Source organism: Rhea americana, unplaced genomic scaffold (assembly GCF_003343005.1).
Source record: "Rhea americana isolate MKP2758 unplaced genomic scaffold, rheAme1 scaffold_120, whole genome shotgun sequence".
Classification (NCBI taxonomy): Eukaryota; Metazoa; Chordata; class Aves; order Rheiformes; family Rheidae; genus Rhea; species Rhea americana.
In genome coordinates this window covers 2,400,279-2,419,878 of record NW_028185262.1, presented here as the reverse complement: position 1 = coordinate 2,419,878, position 19,600 = coordinate 2,400,279, and the positions used below count along the sequence as shown (strand labels likewise).

At 38.2% G+C, this 19,600-nt stretch overlaps 1 protein-coding gene across 4 annotated transcripts in view; it reads right to left on the bottom strand.

Annotated features, from left to right (window-relative positions):
* Positions 1 to 14,974: 14,974 nt before the first annotated feature.
* KBTBD12 (kelch repeat and BTB domain containing 12) overlaps positions 14,975 to 19,600 on the bottom strand; it is a 39,916-nt gene continuing 35,290 nt past the window's right edge. For 3 of the 4 annotated variants that reach the window (XM_085324406.1, XM_085324398.1, XM_085324416.1), the window contains 1 exon segment: positions 14,975 to 16,945. In XM_085324406.1, the coding sequence (XP_085180532.1) occupies positions 16,704 to 16,945 (242 nt within the window). In that variant the 3' untranslated portion in view covers positions 14,975 to 16,703. 4 annotated transcript variants of the gene reach the window in all.

Genomic DNA, 19,600 nt, shown 5'->3' with positions numbered 1-19,600 from the left:
TCTGAATCTTTCTTTAAGTACAGTGTCCAAAACAGGATAGAGTAATCCAACCAGACCTCAGGAAAATCTTCAAGAGCATAAAAATTGCTTAATATGTATTAATTCTGTTCATACATCCCAGGATGTGTTATCTCAGTTTGTTCTTTTTTTTTTCAGCAGTACGACAATGTACAGTAATGTTTCAGTTTGCAGGCCCCTAAAAGTCCAGATCCTTTTCTGTGGGACTGTCAACTGACTTCATGTTCTCATTGTACCTGCGTGGTTGGCTAGTCCTGACTGGTCTCCGTCATTTCCCCTCCACAGTGATATCTRCTCCTAAAAACTGGCGTCATGGGGTAAAAGTCCCACCTGTTGTTCATGCTGGTAGCCTTTATCTGTGATATAAGATAGGTGAAAAAATAAACTGTTAATCTGTGCCTGGGCCCACTGCCAGATTTCTTGGATTCTTGTTGTTTTGAAAATAATTATAGACAATAATGTACTTTGGTTTGCTACTGTAAGAAAATGAACCTTATAATTAGATGTGGCATCCATCTAATTAGACATGGAGACTGAATCACTAGCTTTACATCTACAAACTAGTACTAGAACTCAACAGAAATCYGCATTTGTCTTTATATCTGAACTCAGTATTTCTGCTTACCTCTGTATGTTGTCCATTCTGGATCTGAAAAACTTCACATTCAGGGGAAGTGAGAGTACAGTCCTACAGCTGAAATTTGCCACTGCAGTTCAATTCTTGGTATAAAAAATTATTGATCAAAACTAGTTTACTTAGCGTCTTAAAGTGAAAATCTCCCTTTTTGTCATCTGAAGTCAAAAAAACAGAGAGGCTCCAGGGTCAGCTCCTTTTTATAATCAGCTGTCAGTCTACTGATCAGATGAACAAAAGAAACGAAGGTTTGGTTATTGGGGAGTGATTGCAATGTGATGCTCTAGGTAAAATGATGTTCCTCAGTGACTTTGACGGTTTATTCTGGGAACATTTTGACTGCTGATCATAATTATAAATTGAGTGACAAAAAAGGAGTGTGATGTATGAGGGTTGATTTTTACGCTGTGTTTGGGGAGCACCTACTATGCAAGGAGAATCAGTTTAGAATAGTGCCAGCTGGTGGAACTGGAATGATAATGAGGAGGAGGATGGCACATAATTAATAAACCACTCTTTAGAGAACAGCAACATCTGAGAAGCAGGCATAGATTTTAAACAGCTTGTTCTTTTCATGCCTCCCTATTCTTCCTTGAACCAAATCAGTCCCTCTTACATAACCAAGCTAATCCTGCTTTGGAATGAAGTGTAATTTAGGACCATTAAAAACATTGATATTCACTTACTGGCTCTGAAGTATGTTAGCCAGTGTGTTCCAGTGTTTCACACAGTGCAGATCTTCTGCATTTACTACAAAATTATGTATCTCAAGCTACCTCTATTACATTAGCACAGAATTGATGTTTAATTACTGGTTTTGAAGTTGGGCTTTGCTGTGTGGTGACTGACTGGGGATGCTGGACCCAATTGTGCTGAATTGCACCCTGATGCAATGACAAAGACTGTATGATTGCTTAAGTAGCTGAAAGTAAAAAGTGGAAAATAGGGGTGGAGAGAGTGGAAATGGAGAAGAAAGCATAGATGAATTTTTCGCTGCCTCTAAATGACTCCTTTTAGTTCTAGTGACATTGCTCACAGAAACAGGCCACAATCTCTATTTGACGARATCGTTTTTTTTCTGGTCTGTGACATACTTGCACTCTGTTTCCAAGTCTTTCTGTTTTTTTAAACCAATGTGACAAAGCTCGCATGTAGCACTGAATAACGTTTTTTTTTACTGGAGAAACTAAAGGAGACTTTAGTCATTGTTACACCAAGTCTCAAAACTTCTGTGRGCTGAGGCCACTAGAGGGAAACCTAACTCTATTAATTTGCACGCTCACATGTGGGCATGCACACACACACATACATGTACRCACAAGTGTTCACCATACAAAATACAGCWAGTTAATATTCATAGCACTGGTCTGAAGGAGGGGTTCTGTGATAGCAACAGTGCTCTGTGCAGTGTATCTGTTTAATAGCATTATTCATATGCAGTGCTTGATTTTTAATGCACAAACTCTGCAAGCAATAGTCTATTTAACCACAAGGTGGAAGAACAGCTTTACTTATGATGCCAAAGCTTGCATGAAATAYGCACACACTGTAGGCAAGTTTTATGATTGTCATTATTTAATAGTTATGTTACATCAGTGCCAAAGGGTCATATTTGGGATCAGAACTCCTCATGCTAAGGGTAGTATAGATACAGTCCACAGTCCTGCAAGGAACTTACTGCAGGSAGATCCCAGTAATGCACACAGTGCTCAGGTCTGCGAACCTTATAAAATAACTGCAAGTTTCTCTGTATAGTACAGAAACACCATAAGAGATCCCTTAACTGCAAAAGATTAGCATATCTGGCTTAGATAAAGCAGCTATACCTATAATGCTCTGACAGAATGTTCCCAGGAGTAACCATAAGCTTGACATGCTTTATCTTCCCTTTGCCTGCCACCTACATGACTGTCTTTCAGACTGCTTGACAGTTACTTGTCAGATGTCCTTACCAATTYATCTGCGCAGGTACGTGGGCTCTTACGGATTCTGGAAGCTGTAGCACGTGTAAAACAATTCATGTCACAAGTACAGGCTCATAGTCTGCACAGCAGGTGAGACTGGACTTAAGAGTGACCTCCAGGGAACCCTAACCAAACACCATTTTTAGAACAAAGACTATCCTTCTAGCCTAAAAAGGGAGTTAATTCCTAACTTCTTTAAGGCTAATGGTGAAACTCAATTGATTTCAACAGAGCTAGAATTTCCCATGGAGTCCTTACTCTGGAGATTCTTCCCCAGCTTGCCTGTGAAACCTGAAGCAATGTGCCAAAAGGCAGACAGGAATCCTTTGTGGTGAGCAGATGTTGAGAGCCACATTTCTAGTTGAAGAAACAATGAATTATGTTTTCTTATATAAATTTGTACTTGTACTCTATTTTATAGAGTATTACATGGTGATGAGAGATGCTGTGTGAAACGGCTGACTGTCTTTTTAATTGAAACTTAAAAACATACTATTTTTTTCTAGCCAAACAAACCCTCTGGTTCCTTAGTAAAAGGAACATTTGAAAATGCAAATTCCCTCTAGCCCTGCTGATTTCCAGTTCAGGAAATGCATTCCAAAAGATGAAACCTGCAATGTTTTAAGGGATGAAATCCATCCTCTCTCCTAAGTGGAGATGGGTAAGAAATGCAAAATTTGATCCTATCCTAGGATCATAGAGTGTTTCAGAACTGTATTTGCAAAAAATTTTCAATTTAGATGTCTAAAATGAGATAACTATGCCACTATTTAAAAAGAATGGCCGTAGATACATCAGAAGAACCAAGTCTAGCTTCCCCATGAGGCACAAGTCCAACACTGTAGCACACAAAAGAATTTCCAATATCATTATCAGGACATGAGAGGTTAACTGCATGTCTTTGTACAGCTTTGCATGAAATGTTTTGAATCCTGAACTCCTACTATGACTCACACCCGTATTTCTCCAATTTGTTCATCCAGGCACTCCTGGAACATCACTTTATTCCGTGCATTTATGGCAATACTTAATAAGATATCTCTAATATTTCTAATACTGTAACTTTCATCAGCTGTGCTCTTAGGTGGCRGTATTAACAGCATTCCTTTCAATAGATACAATCCTGATTTCTGGTTCTGATAAGTCAGACTTTCTTTATAACATGCGCTTTGTGTAACACAAAGAACCAATGGCTAAACCTTGGTGTTGTCAAAGAACAGTAGCGACCCTTAAGTGGGACCAGCATTTTATCCCTTATCTTCAAGTGAAGCCTCAACATTTCATGTAGACACAGAACATAACATGTAGTTTTGCAATGATAGCACTGCTATTACTTCAGAAAAAGCTGTTATAAACCTAACTTTTGTTTGCTGAAATGTGCCATGAAGGGCTCAAATTATGACAAATTATCATCGAGTTATGCAGATTAGCAAATAAAGTAAAACAGATACTTGAATCATCAGCAGGTGCACTACAGGCAGTAGAGACATATGAAAGAAGGACAAAGAAGTTTCACACCTTTCACTGCGAAATGTAGTATTGGCTGTTGCTGGCAACAGGGTTCCAGACTTGATTGATAATGGCTGGCTCTCAACTGACAGTCTACAAATTATATAAGTTYATGATAAACCAAGAGGTGACTATTTCAGAAACACCAGGAAGTCCATAGCACAGTTCAAACAAATGCAGAGATTATTTTAATGAAATAGCTAATGCAAGGTTAAAGTCTCTTATTAATATCTACACACTTTCTACATGTTATTTTCTGACTTTTTTTTGAGGTTTTGAAGTCACTAACATACTCTTTTTATGTAAAAGTCAAAAGTTTACCACAGAGAAAGCTTATTTTTTGTTGTCCTATTACTTGTTTTACTAAGGCTTCTCTGATTGGATTTTGTAAAAAGATAATAGAACTAAGTAATGTGAACATATTCATATTTCTAGAGATTAAGAACTGGCTTTCTTTTATATGCTTTTTAAAAATCTTTAAAATGTTGATGTAAAACCATTGTATAGTAAAAAAAATCAATATTTGGAATGCTAAGAGAAAAAGTACTTGTCTTGGAAATATTGATGCCGGTCTCCTCTAAGTGCTTACAGTCTAGTAACCAGATACATATAGTTCTGATAATCACCTCGTTTACATAGGGCGTCACTGCTGACTTAATCGTGATATTCGCCATGTGGAGGTTGGCTAGGACAGAAATCATTGCAAATAACCTTTTGAGAGAGCCTTTACACCTTTGCAGAGAAAGCTTTTGGCATGGGGCATTAATTTTCTCTAGAATTTTTTGAGGCGTTAGCAAAAATACCTTTCATGGTAAAAACACATTGAACCTATATTTGGGAATGGAAAAGTACTGATGAGAGGAGCGTGGCTGATATTCAAGCTATCAAGCCTTAAATGATACCTGATTCTTTTACTCTCTAGCTGGTATTTTTTTGACAGTAGTCAAAAATTAGTAATACCATGAACATAGGACTTTTGCATTTACGCAATCTGTTCAGGTCAGTGTTTAGATACTGCATTTGAATAACCTCATGCACACAATGATGTACAACTACACTGTTAATTTGTACATGAATCTGTACTGTTGTGATACACATAGGTAGTGGCTGAGGTTTGCTTGTAAATTTATGACTTTTCCATGAAAATCAAATATGTAATACATGAATATTTTTGCATGCACTCATTATCATACCCAAATTGAAACCTGAGCTGTTTTGTTTGTTTTAGAATGAATGAGCTTAGATTTGATTTGATTTTTATTGTATTTGATTCAAACTTTACTATAAAACAGCTTCTGGGAACACTTGCATGAGAAACATTTTGTAAGTAAAACAGCATCGAATTTCCAGTCTTATATTTCTAAAGTTTATTATATGCATTTTTATCATGGTTGTTTATCTCCATAACATACCACTGTACGGTAGGCAACTGTAAATGTTAGGCAATAGAGCTAGAGGTCTCTGTAGGTATTTCTAACRGATTTTCTTTCTGCTTCCTACAAAAGGGAATCGCTATGTCTTTAACACAGTGACCGTCACTTCTGCATTCTGACTGTGGGCGCTCCCCAGAAAGATACATTTCCCCTGGTATTGGACTTCAGTTTTGTTTTGACTGTTTAGTTGACGTCAAATTTGTTCCAATTTTTTTTAAAAAACAAGTATGCCTCAAAAACCTGCTATAATTTAAGTAGAGCAGATAGTCTTTGTGGATGGTTACACAGCGGATTTTGTTGTGATTTTTATACTGTCATCTTCAGTAGTTAGTTCCTTCTCTAGAAATGATCCATCTGTAATTTTCAGTGGAGCAACGGTGTCTTTCAGTAGCTGGCCATTTTTTTCTTGATACCATCTTTCCTTTTAAGAATATCACAGTTTCAGTGTAAACTAGTTACAAATTACTCATTGCATATCACTTTTTCTTAATCGCCTTCTAATTACTATTTATATCCTAATCTCAGAGAAGGCTTTTATAAATGCTAACAGGATTACACTCTTGGTTTGATCCTGCTCCTATTTTCTATTGGCTAAAAATGATGCAGATTTAAATGGAGCTAGGTCAAGTCCATTGAGTGGATCACATCCTCATGAATCTCCTAATGCATTGCATACAATGTATCCAGTAAAGTAGATCACAACAAATATGATTTAAATACACAGTGCACAGATGGTTCCAGAAAAACCAAGCTATGGCTTCCCTTTGAATTTGTGTTTATGAAGATTTACTTTCCTTATAAAAGTAAACCATGTAATTACATATGAAGATTTATCTAGCTCAGCTAGGTATATAAAGCAGAAACTATAAGGTGATCTGTGCAATATCACAGTAGGTCAAGTATATTAAAGTCCTTAAACACRAGTGAGCAAAGACCCAAGCCAACTGAAAAGAGCAATGAAATAGTTAACATGCCTGAGCTTTACAGACATGTGAAGCGGCCTAACAGTTTACACTGAACATTTTTGTTACAGGACCTTGTCTAAAATAAGAAACAAAAAAATCAGATTAAAGAATGACCTGCTTAAGGAAATGGCAAATTTCCTGGCAAAATAAGTATTATTTTGTGTGTCAAATGACTGCTTCACGCTGCAGTGCTGAGCAGGAGTGAATTCTTAGTTTGTTTTGAAAAGTCCTTTAACTAAAACCTTTAGGAAGGTTTTACCAGCTATTAATACTGGAAATAGGGTAAACGTCCTATCCCATGGTTTTCTTTATGTGCTATTTGGCATCTTTGTATAAGAACATGAGAAGGTATCAAGCAGTAGGCTATTAATGCGTGAGTCATGACAAGAATCTGCGGTAATTATCAATCTTTGTGTAGTCTTTGACTATTTGTCTCCTGAAAGCACTCCAATGAACAGCATTTACAGTGGGCTAGCTTCAAACCTGAGGTGAATACTAGTACATTAAGGCACAGTTTGAGTGACTTTTCAAGTGTTAGTGCTGGCATAAGCAGCTGCCATACCACACACCCATTAGCAGCTGCTTGTTCCCATCTCTATGCCTCTCTTTGTGCTTTGCCAGCATAGGCAATTTTGTAGCTTCATGGCAACATGGACTGCAAAATGATCTGAATGAAAAGATCTTTTTTAAATTCTGCAAGCTGGACTACATACTTATTCTCTTTTATACTCATTTAGGAGTTCTGACTGCAATGTAAGTGAGTACCTGAGTTAGCTTTAATTGAGGCTGATAAGTAACGAGCAGTGAACACACAATAACCCGGGCTTCAGCGTGGGCTGTTCAGTCCAGCTGGAGATCACACAGAACTGCTAGGGCAGCTGACACTTGGGCCATTGGATCTTCATTGCTAATCATTAGATCTGGGTTGGGTACGTCTATTCAGTTTAAAATCACACCTCACAACTGCAATACAGCTATAGCTTCATTATCAACATACACTTAAGTACAAGTGTGTCCCAGCTGACAGAAGAGAGAAACTGGAATGTATCAGCCACCTTTAAAAGTCGTTTTTCTTCTTACACTTTTATCTTCTTACCTTTTGAGTTGTGCTTTGTGCTGTTGTAGACTCTCGTTAGTGGTTAGGCAAGCGTTACAGTCTTAAAAGGCACTGTAGAGGGATGGAACGTGGATAGGTGTCTTAATAAATAAGTAAATTTAGGAGAGTAGAAGACTCTTGAGGGAATCACACAATAATATTAGTGTAACATGGGCAATCACATTAACTTACACATCTGTCATGTCGTTTTAACCCACCATTAAATTTATCCTATGAGTCAAGGTAATTCTTATGCAAACATTTCAAATAACCATAGGGCAAAAGTTAGTCATACCAATATTGATGGGAATTTTGCCATTGATTCCAGTAGGCAAAAATTTGTCCTTAGAGCATCCTTACTGAAAATACCTGCAAGGAATAAGCACGTTAAGAATCCTTAGACCTTTGTATTTTCTGAATATAAGGTATAGTTGAAGACTTCACGGCAATCTGGAAAGACCTCTTACGAAAGGCATACAGTTTAATATGATTCACTGGGACAAGGTCAATGCAGTGTTACTTTGTGATCCTTCGTAAAGGCAAAAAAGGAAGACAGAGGCCATGCCACCAACTGTCACAGAGTACAATAYTTGCCATTGCAATTTTAATCTTTGTCTATTTAAGAGGACAATGGATTTAAGTATGTCTTTATTTTCTATGTATTAGAATAGCAATAGYCATCTCTACATATAATACTTATCAAGATCAGTCCTTCCACTGGTTTGATTTCCAGGAAAAGCAAAGATTATCTGTTTTTTTAGGGAGATGGTTAGGTAGATACTGTCATATTGTAGGTGATGACTGTCATTGCAATCAGGAATAGAACTGAAACACATTATCTCAGAGAAAGCTTGTTAGGCTATCAGTATAAGCATCTAGCCTGTCATTCTGGAGGAATTTAGAAAAATATATACAAATAATAAAGACTGGATTGTCCAATATGACATTTGAGACCTGGATTAAATACGGCCTTTCACATTACAGTACATGAGCTGACCTGAGGTAAAGAACTCCACCCTTGTTTTAATGTGGTATTTCTGAGTGAATTAACTGGAGGGTAGGAGCAGAATGAAGAATGATGGAATAAACATCTGAAATGATTTTAAAGACAGGTTTGAGAGCTCTTCCCCTTCTCTTTACTACTGCTCCAGTTTGACTTCTTCCTTTCCATCTTTGCGAGAGTTAAGCACTCTTGAAAGACATTTAACCTTTCCTCTTCCAGTTATGGGTAGAAACAAACATAATGCAAACTTCTTTTGACTGTTCATTTGGCGATTGGAAGGTGAATCTTGCAGGTTATTCAGACCCTGACCTTGTATTTCTGTGTCCCAGCACAGCAACCAGCCGTGACTGTGTTTGGAGGTTTGTTTTTTTGTTTTGTTTTGTTTTGTTTTCCTCTCCAGTAGTTGAACTATCTGTCCACTGGAAGTTAGGCCATATATGTATATTTGTATGTGTATGTTTATATACATATATGTKTAGCAGTGGTCAGTAGACAGCCATCTATAGGGAATTCTTGACTTGCACTAGATTTGCCCCATAGTAGAAGAAGAGGTTTGGTACTCTATTACCAGTCTCTCACATCTCATCTTTTGCTTTGTTTCCTTTTCATCCTCAACATAGAGGGTGAGATTCTAACAGTGAGCCTCCTTGAGTAGAGAGAGATTTTCAGATAGATCTTAAATCTGAGTCTCACTTCCATTTTTGTTACAGCATTGACTTAAAATTATTTATACGTGATTTACACCACTGTGAGAGAAAGAGGGATATGTCCTATTTTTATTCATGTAACTCCTTATAAACTAATTTTTTAAGGTGCCAGTTAACTGTCACACACAGGCTTTCAGTCTAATAAATTAAAAGAAAACAAAAAAATTAGGTAGTTTTCTGATTAAGATCAGTTCTGTCCTGCAAGCAACTGCATGTGTTTGTTTTGCTGCTGCTTTTTAATTGTGGGACCAATACATCTCCCTGGTTGTTTAGTAACAAATATTCTGTACACTACAAAACTTGTCATAACCTGAAAGATTTTTGGACTCTCACRACTTCTGTGTTGTAAATTACCAACCAGTTCAACTATGATTAGTTGGAYGTGCACACAGATGGGGAAGACTACATAATCCTTGGTATAAATTCRGTAACTGAGCAAGTAGATCCTACACTGTTTACACTTCAGCAAAATCCTAAAACCCYCTTCTGAGTATTCTGTAGGTGATTTCTTGGATGTAACACTGCCTTTTAGTGGCCAGTTAAATGCATTACACATCCAGGTTCCTTATGGCAATCCCAGAAGACTTCCAACAGCTGCTTTCCTAATCAAAGATGTGTGGTAGATCGTCTRTATTCAGCTCAGGTCTCAGTTATCCAGTAAATCTGCTACACTTCTATAAAACACCTTCTCTTTTTTGCCTGTTAGCAATTGTGGCTGTCTAAATGGCATAGTTTACTAAATCAAAACTGCTTTGAGAAACATACAGTTCACCCCTTCTTATAATTACTACTGCTCAAATTTAGCCTCAGTCAGTGACCTCTCAATTTGCCGAGATTAGTTCTGCCTGTGTAGAAGTGTGACTAGGTATGAAACACATGCGGTAAGCCTTAGATTTCCTCTGCCTAACATATTGCATGATTTGATATCCTTTGTTGTTTACCTATGATAGCGTGAACAAAATATCATGGTTGCAATATCAAGTCTTTCCTTTTCCAGGAGGACTCAGTTTCTGAATGCCCTGGACACTCATATTACCAAAAAGCAGATAGATGACAGTTGTGCAATAACGTTAGTGTTCTGCTATTTTATTATGCTTTTTGATCTCTGAATTTTGACATAAAGACATCAGTGAGCCATCTCATCTAGAAATATAGTAAGGCAGACCCAAAATAAGGTAGAGTTGTGTTGTTATGGCTATTTTACTCATGGATACACCTAAGTGCAGAGAACAGTTTGCTCAAGATTAGGAGATAGTGATTGAACTGGAAATGAAACCCAAACGTTCAGATTTCCAGTCTGAGCCCTCGTTACACCACTGCCTCCCTGTGATTCTCCTCTGGATACAAGGGAAAGCCCAGGAGTCTAGCTCTAAGGGGTATCATAGCATTTTCTGTTAGAATTTGGTAGTTGTTTCAGCCACATTTGAAAGGAATGAGTCAGGAATTTGTATATGTGGGAAGTGGTTTCCTTTCACATTACTGTACGTATGGATGAAGTTGCTGAATCAGAAAATAAATTAGTGCAGCTGACTGTCATTTTAGTGGCTGTACTTCGACCCTAATAATGAAAAGCCAACAGCCTCAGGAGGCCAGTTTGGATAATGCATTTCATAGAAAAGCTGGCAAAGTCACTTGTATTTTTATAAAGAATGACTGGAAAAGGACAAAATCCAGAAAAAATAGCAGTATTAAAACCTGATAAATTAAGAGACCAGGTCCTTTAATGAAACCTGCCCTGACTGAAACCGCAAGAGAATATCTGACTTTAAGACCTGATCTATATTGCAAAAATGGAGGTGCCTCCCTCTGTGCCTCAATCTGTCTGCGGAACAGCTAGTATTCAGGTATCACAGATAATGATCGTGGTTTGCACTCGCAGTCATTACAGATATGGCACGAGCAGTATGCAAGGCATTTAGTGTCAAACTTACCAGCATAATTCAGAGAGAGAGCTGCAAAACTAAGCAGGACACAGATCACCTGGTTTTAAACCTGTGCTGTAACCAAAAGACCAGTAACATTACAAAGTAGGCAGGCTTTATTTGCAGTGAAATTGAACCACAAAATTTAGTTTGGGGCCTGAACCTGCCCAAAGACAAGGGTTCTGAAATCCGGGGAGTTGGTATGGCCTTCCTTCTGTTYTTCAGATTTGATTTGTTTCTGGATTAATGGGCTCCTGCGAAGTCTGAAGCCTGCTGAGCACCCAGAGCAGCCGTTCCCATCTTCTGGGTATACAGGGCAGGCTTGTACAAAGCTTTGAAAAGCTAAGATTTGGAGAATGAAGGAGGCATAGGTAAGGACTGAAAGATTTCCCCATTTGCTCCTTAGTCCAGCCAAAAATTTAAGCCTCTGTTCGACCTGAAGTCTGGAATAGTTCCATCTATTTAAAGACTAGCACTTTTTAAAAGTACTCTGATGAGCTCTGCAGAAGGCAGAGTTGCCAGGTATGTGTTAAAAAAAAATCCTGCTACTGTTAGTAAAAAAAACCTTCTAAAAATAATGTTATACATATGTATATAAAATACATGAATATACATCCTAGAAAACTTACATGCATTTTAGTTTGAAGGTAATTTCTTAGGTCAAGGCTGGCCAGTCTTTACAGAGCCACAGCTTTCTATCATGCTGATTCTGTCTGCTCTGGCAGCATAACTACATTGCCCCCTGTGCAACCTTCACTGTGGCTGAAATCATGGGTTATTATTAAATCATTCCATCAGACACCCAGACAGGGTGGTACACACACAGAGGAGACGTTTGCCAAGAAAAGAAGGAAAGTGTACTTCTGAAGTACATTTATTTTGTGTATTTCAGCCAATTTCCAATACATTGCTTTCAAACCCAACATGTCAAATGATAGTAAATTGCAAATGCACTAGTTCCAGCTGAGCACAACTGGGGGTGAAGTAGCTTTTCTTTGAAGCTGCAGCTAGAGTCCACTTGAAAAGCTGTAGGAAGAGACACAGAAATTTGCAAAAGAGTAGCTGAAATTCTGACCAGGTGATTCAAAGCACTGTGATTCATGAAACAAATTTTCAGAAGAGCTACAATATTCCATTAAGAGAAGAGCCTGTGAAAGAGACCATCACTATAGCTCAGAGAGCAATCACTGGGTAAAGAGCTTATTAAAAGAATGTTATTGTCTTTCAGATCAGCAAAAAAAGCAATAAAATAAAGATTTAATAAATTTTAACATTTAAAATACATGTATTTTTCTAGCATTTATTTTCACTGGTCTTCAAGAATCTCACTACACATTTCAGGGTCCTTTTACATCTGAACTCACCCTAGAAGAGAAGGGGAAGATCATTGCACCCCACCTAGGCTCCTCTGCGTATCAGAACATTCTGATTGATGTTACTGGTGTTGCAGTTTTGCTGCTCCCTTTGCCTCTTGCTTGGGATGTGCTTGGGAGAGCTGGTGCACAAGGTATCTCTGACAGCTTTGTACGTACCAAAGCAATTCTTGGCTAGCAAGTCATGGCTTTGTGAATGGTCCAGTACAGCTGGAACACAATACAGAATCTGGCCCATAAACTTCAATATTTCCCAGGTGCAAAATGTATGTGTATGTTTACTTGGTATGGGCAGTGACTGTGAACTACAAGCAATCRCCATAGTGGTATGTTAGAATGGGTAGTCAGATACTTGATGGATTACATGTGTGGGCAGTTACAATGACCACATGTACAAAAACTGAGATTAGAGGTCAAAGGGAATCCTCATGAAATCAGTTATGCACGTACATTTTCAAAATAAAGCATTAGTTGAGGATAAAAGTGGAGAACCTCCATTAGCCTTTTATAGCATTTCATTTTTCTTTTTATTCCCTTGTGCAACATCACCAGCTGCCTCTCCAACCTTTTTCTTCATATTTGACAACTAGTGATATACTTCAATATTTCACGAATAATGAMAAATTAAATGAATGCTTTTGCATAACAACCCTCCCATTCATTTACGTAGTTCTATAGATTGCCAGGGCTGCTTTATTTGCATTTTGGTATTATGGATGATGTCAGCACAGCTTTGATTAAAAGCTCAGCTAACTATTCCTCAGATAGAAAGTGGCTGAAGCAAACTATTACTTCAGTGAAGGTCACATGCTTGGAGAATTCATATTCTATAGGTTTTTTTTCTGCACTGGGATTTGTAATAGAAAAAAAAATGAAGACTCATAAGGACTTTCCCAGCAATGTGAGATTACCCATGAATATATCAGTGGACATGCAAAATTGACATACTCTAGGAAGGATTTTGGCTCAGACCTACATTTCTCAATAAGCATGCCTTCTCCTTTTTCCTTCCTTCCTCAGTGAGGCATTCATTTCTAAGAATTAGTTTAGAAATCGTGGTGACCCCCAGGGCCAACAATGAACTAAATGGGGCCTCCATAGAATTAAGAAGTTAGTACCTAAATTACTTTGTCTCTACCCCCATTCTAGATATTTGATCCAGAAGAAAACAGTTCCCTGATATATAACTCTAGACATTCAGATATGGGAAAAAAAAAGAAACTGAAACACAAGAATTCCTGCTAATTGTTGGACTTTGCGGGCAGAGCATGAAGCAGTGCTCAGTGTGTGCAGGGGCAGATGGCATTCCAGTGGCTCATGAAAACAAAACAAACCCAAACCCTCTGTCCACTGCTGCTCAATCTAGCTGGTAGCAAAGTCAGTGTATAAAACATAAGCCGTTGTTCTCCTTTGGTTATCAAGGCAGACCTTCACAGARTACATAGTTTTCCTCCAAGTCACAAAGTGTCAGCCTAAAAACCAGGACATACAAAYTGTGAAAGAAGTGGCCAGTTCACTAATGGAATAAATAATAGAGGTGCTCAACCATGTTCCACACATATGTTCAAATAATGCCACTGTTATTTGACTAATGCAAGCCTGCAAAAATCTCCTTTTCCTCCTTGAAATATTCTAAGTCGACTGTCTTTCACAAGGCAAAATCCAGTAGATTAACTCAGGTTTTAAAATGAAGAGCTCAGGAAAGGCCCAAAATGCAGAGACCCAAGTTAAAAAAAAAAGGAAAAAAAAAAAGAAAAAAACACTTTTAAACAGAAAAGGTGATAGAAACAAAATCAGTAGATGCTATTGCAGAGTTTGTGGTAATCACAAGAAAACGCTTAGCTGTTTGGCTAAGAGAGTGGCCACTGAAGAGCATTGCTTCCTGCTGACTTGAGCAACAAAGGTTTACAACAAAGGTTACTTCTACTTTGCAGTGACAATTAGACTTACAAGGGTGTTTCCAGTTTTGCATGGTTAACTGGAAGAACTCTCTACTGATTTTTTTTTTGTAATATTAATGCAGATTTTCTTTGCCTTCTTGATCTTATACCTAAGACAGCGTTTAGCAACCAGAGTGATTAAGATTTTAAGAACAGGTTGCTAGTTTGTACCACTGAAGTTCATGTTTGTCACAGTTCTTTCCTAAAGAGTTGATGACCTATGTATCAACAAAGGAAAGAAAAAAAGAATGGATAATACAGAAATGGTAGGAACACAGGAGTATGTGCTTAGACTATACTCTTTCTGCCTTTGGAACGTAAAGGGAGATGAGATTAGTTATTAGGTTCACAGACCTACTTTTTTTCCTGCATGTTTTCCTTAGTTCTCCCCCCCCCCCCAAATTCCCTATTGCCTGAGCAATCCTCAGTGTGGTGCTATAGTTATCAGGCAAACTTTAGTGACCTTCTTGCTAATTGTTTTTATAAGACAGTTTAATATTCCCACTGGATATTGTAGAAAGTAGTTCATGAATCAAAGAAGCCAGAGAGGAGAAAGGGCTTTTGGGTCATCATCTTTTTCAGCCATAAGCATTGCAGGCAAAATATATATATATATATATATATATATATATATATATACACACGCGTGTGTGTGTGTGTGTGTGTGTGTGTATTTTGCTAGTATTTTTGCAGCCAAATATGTGATTTAAAAAGAAAATGGAGATGCTCCAAAATGCAAATCCTACAAGTGACTATGCACAAACTACTTGACAGTCCCCCTTTTCTTTGCTAATTATTTCCTTCCATTTTTGTTGCTGCTTTGTAACCATAAAAAGCAACTTCTTGCTAAGAATGAATTACTGATCATTCTTGTGCTGTATTATAGCTTACTTTTACAGTGTTTACCTCTGACTTTCATTCTGTCTATTGCAGCATACTATTATTAGCAGTTTTGACTCAAGAAAACTGAGATTTCCGACTCTCGTTTGGAGTGCCCAGGCAGTGAAACATGGATATACTATAAGGTAGGCACTAGAAAAGATGAGGAATAGTCATGAGTAATTAAAATAGGATAACAGGTACTAGTAACACTTAAGTTTTTCTCTAACTCACTGTGATCTAGCCCTATAAACATAATGCTGCCTTAAGAAACGTCTTTTAAACTACTACTCTTCCCGTGATTATTGCCAAATTGTTGGTGATTTACTTTATGTTACTTCATTAAAGCAACTTCTATAAAAACAGCTACATTTACATTTACAGCAACAGTTACATTTCTATAAACATTAACCGTTTAGCACATGTATTCTCTCTGTGGTTGCAGAGCTAGTATGCTGATAACACCGGTTTCATTACTACTTTTTAGTTCTGTCCCCTTTTCCATCTCTCTCAAAGGAAGAGGATTTTCTAACTGAGCTTTTAGGTTCTGATCAAACCAGATTTCATGACAGGTAGGATCTATGCAAAACTTAGAATTCTTCTGTTCTTTGGTATTGATAAACTAGCAAACCTCCCAGAAGACTGTTTTCTACTAGAACAGGCTCATCTCTGCCAACAAAGAGGATCTCTGACTGTCCTGTCCATGAGTTAGATACTGCTTTCAGTAGCTGGTGTGTTTGGCTTCTGAACAGAACTGTTAATTTTTTTTTTTTTTAAGACAGAGTCCTCCTTGTCTCTTCTTTGCTTTCCCTCTGCTCCTGGATCAACCAATTACAATATATCCTTCTGGGACAAATGGATTAGTTTTCATCAGTTGACCTCAGGTACTTTTTAGTCCCCTCAGTAGTTCAGTGCAACTCAGTGGGATATACAGCAAAGGAAGAATTTCTCTGGCTAGAGCTTGCTTTCGTCTGTGCTGTTGCACTGTGGAATGCTGCCACTGTGCCTGTGAGGCAAAGCTTCCCAGAAGCCCAGTCTACACCAAACACTAGAGCTTGCATAGCAGAATAGAATACTGTTAAGAGACAGTGCACTTTGGCTAAACACAAAGGTTGAAGAACTCCGACTTTTCAAGCACAGAAATCGAGAGTAYCTGCACTGACAAATTAAGCATTATCTGAGAAGTGCAGTTCAAAGGCAGTTCTTTCCTTAAGCACATGTTGCAGGTCTTTCTCCGTGGGATGCAGCTATCATCCTGAGTCACTTCAGCACGTGTTTCTCCAAATTCTTCAGTGTCTGTAGAGTCTGGAAGTGCTGGGAGTCACTGCTTTTYTATTGGTCCACTAAATCTGGTGGAGGAGGGATAAGGTCTCGTGGGTTCAGTCTCGCAACAAGGCAGACGTCATAACTGTCATGCATGAGGACATTGATGGCCACCACATTCCACTGGTTCTCCCATGTGTCCAGCTCAAGGATCTCTTTGGTAATAACTTCGTGACGAGCTGAAAAACAGTAGGAACAACAGCAGGAATCAGAAGTGAAGCCAAACGGGATCAAAAAAGTTTGCACAGTTAGAATTGCTATCTTTCTGTAAGAGGTACTTTTTTGTGCTATTAGCAGCTATACCGTTTAAGGAGTATGCTAGTTTGTCAATGTATAGCAAACTAAATAGTGCAGGTGGAGATCTATGCAGTGTATTCAGTCCTCACGCTCTGAACTGCAGGTGCAGCTGAGGAGACAAAAACGTGAAGTGCTCCGTCCTGGCACAAGTGTGCAGGTGGCATTTCATTGTGTGATTGACTGTCAAATGCTCAGATTAAGATGGAGCATTGCCTATTGTTAATGAAGATGAGTATGCCTACATGYCGAATGTTGTCTTTTCTTTGCCCCTGAATAAAATGCAGCTCTCAGGCTCCTGGAAGCATGCCATTATAATGCTTTTTGCTTGGGTGCAAAATTTGGACATCCTGTGATTTGGGAGAGGAACAGAGCAGAAATAAATCTCCAGGGCCTTACATACACTTTAGCTATTCTGAAGAGCTGAGGAAGTTGTCATGAACAGTCAAGTTAGAACAATGCTATTAAGTCACAGGCAATCTTAAGAAAAGAAGCTTTTTACTGAAACTAACAAAACAACAAAAGAATCACCATGCAGGGGAGAACTGTGATGTCAGCCAGCAGTGCTRTATTAAACATCTCGTAAAAAGGAAAACCCTTTCTTTGCTAACACAAGTCTGAACTCTCCAGCAGTTGTTACTCAAAGCCAAGTTCTTTCCTGAAAATGAAAAGTGAGTTTCTTTTTGCCTCAYTTTTTCTTTTCATTTCCAAGTTGCTTTCTCACAGCAAGTAACCTTAATCTAAACTTTTCTTACTTGGAGAAAAGGCCGTGCATATGTTTCACTGTCAGTCTCCCTGCCTTCCTTCTGATGAACCTCTGGATAGCTTTATTAGAAGCTAGGTCTCAAAGACTGTCAAGCAGAGACATTTCACAGCCCACAGGAGAACCACTGTCACAGTGAGAAACATTAAATACTCAACAGTGTATTGAGACTTGAAAGGTTAGTGACAGGCTGAACTGTAGAGTCTAGACTAGCATTCCTGTTCAGCTCTTCCTTCTAGAATGCTCAATCCTTTTTTTTTTCTTTTTTAATATTACCTCGAAAAATATCCTCTACTACTAGTGATTGCATCTCATTGTTTGGACACTACCCCTCAGTGGATCTGACAGCAAAAGAACAAAGGAGAGAGGACTGAAATACAGAACAGAAACGAGATGTATATTTTATTTCTTACAGGCCACAGATTCTTCCAGAAGGCGACTGTCTTGGGGGTCTACTGCTCTTACCTATAAGGTAACGTTATTGTTTAGGTGCAGTGCGAAATCAATATTGATGCTATTATGACTCAGTGTCATGAGATTCAAAATGCTCCCAGGGCTCCTTTACAAGTAGTTTTAGCATGGGGGAGATCACAAGGAAACAAGACTTCTTGAGTTCTCAGAGTCTGTTTCCTCACTGAGCTAATTGGGGTCATTTCTGCTTTACTGTAGGTCCTGCRCACGTGTGGGAATTGTGGATGTCTGAGTTAGTTTTATGCAAATATATGCTCTTTTTGGTTAGTTGTCTATCAAAAGAGATGATTCACCAACCAATCACCAGCTCTGACCACTCTCTCTCACCTGAGTAAGGAGTATAACGCAGTGTTTCTATCCTATAGTTCAGCCCCTGTTCCTCCCCCCCCCAGCTGTCTGGCATTCACTTGTGGAAGAAGGCAAAATAAATGTGAATGAAAATAATCCATAATTTTTTTTGGTCCAAGTCCTGACCGCTATGACTTACATCAATTTCTGGGAACTTCCTTGAGTAAAATTTGAGTAAGATTTCAGAATTTAGCCTCATCTGAATAGTCCTTGCTCCATTCCTTTCTTCTGTTCACAGAAAGTGAAAAAAAAGTTATTGTGCTGTTTTGGTTATCAAATTTGGGTAATTCATTAAAAAAATGAGAATAGTAGGTAGGAAAACAGCATTCATCCATAGAAGAAGACAGTAAACTGCTGAAATACTCAGTAACATATGGAGAGAGAAAGCACAACTGATAGATTGGAAACAAATGGTGTGCACATATCAGCAAAGATCTTATTTTTATATGACCCTGCAAGAGTGAACATTTTTTTCTAAAAAGGCAAATACAAAGACACAAACAGACATAAGATGTGACCATGGGAGGCTCCAGTCCCTGTATTTATTATTAGATCATCTCCTTTATGCAATAAATTATTTTGCCTGGATTTTCTTTGGCATAGATCAAGACAAAAATGAGGTAATCAGAGGAACAAATAAAACACTGGAACTGTCTAAAACATTCTGTGGGTGATTGGAACACTTCAGAAAAAAAAATTATAATTAAAACATCAAAGGCAGGTTCAGCAGCCCTTCCTTACAAGCCTTGCTATGTCTTTTCCTGACACTGGTGACTCATAACCTTTAGGGTCCTTTGTTTCCTTTTTCTGTGGGATGTTTTAACTGGTTTTGTACTGTTCTCTACAATTTCTGCTTTCCAGTACGTGGAGTGCTGGTTAACTCTTAACCCTTGGAAGATAAAAAGAGTCTATGTTGTTGGAATAAGGGAAACAATCATTCCTCTAGTCTTATCTTGTT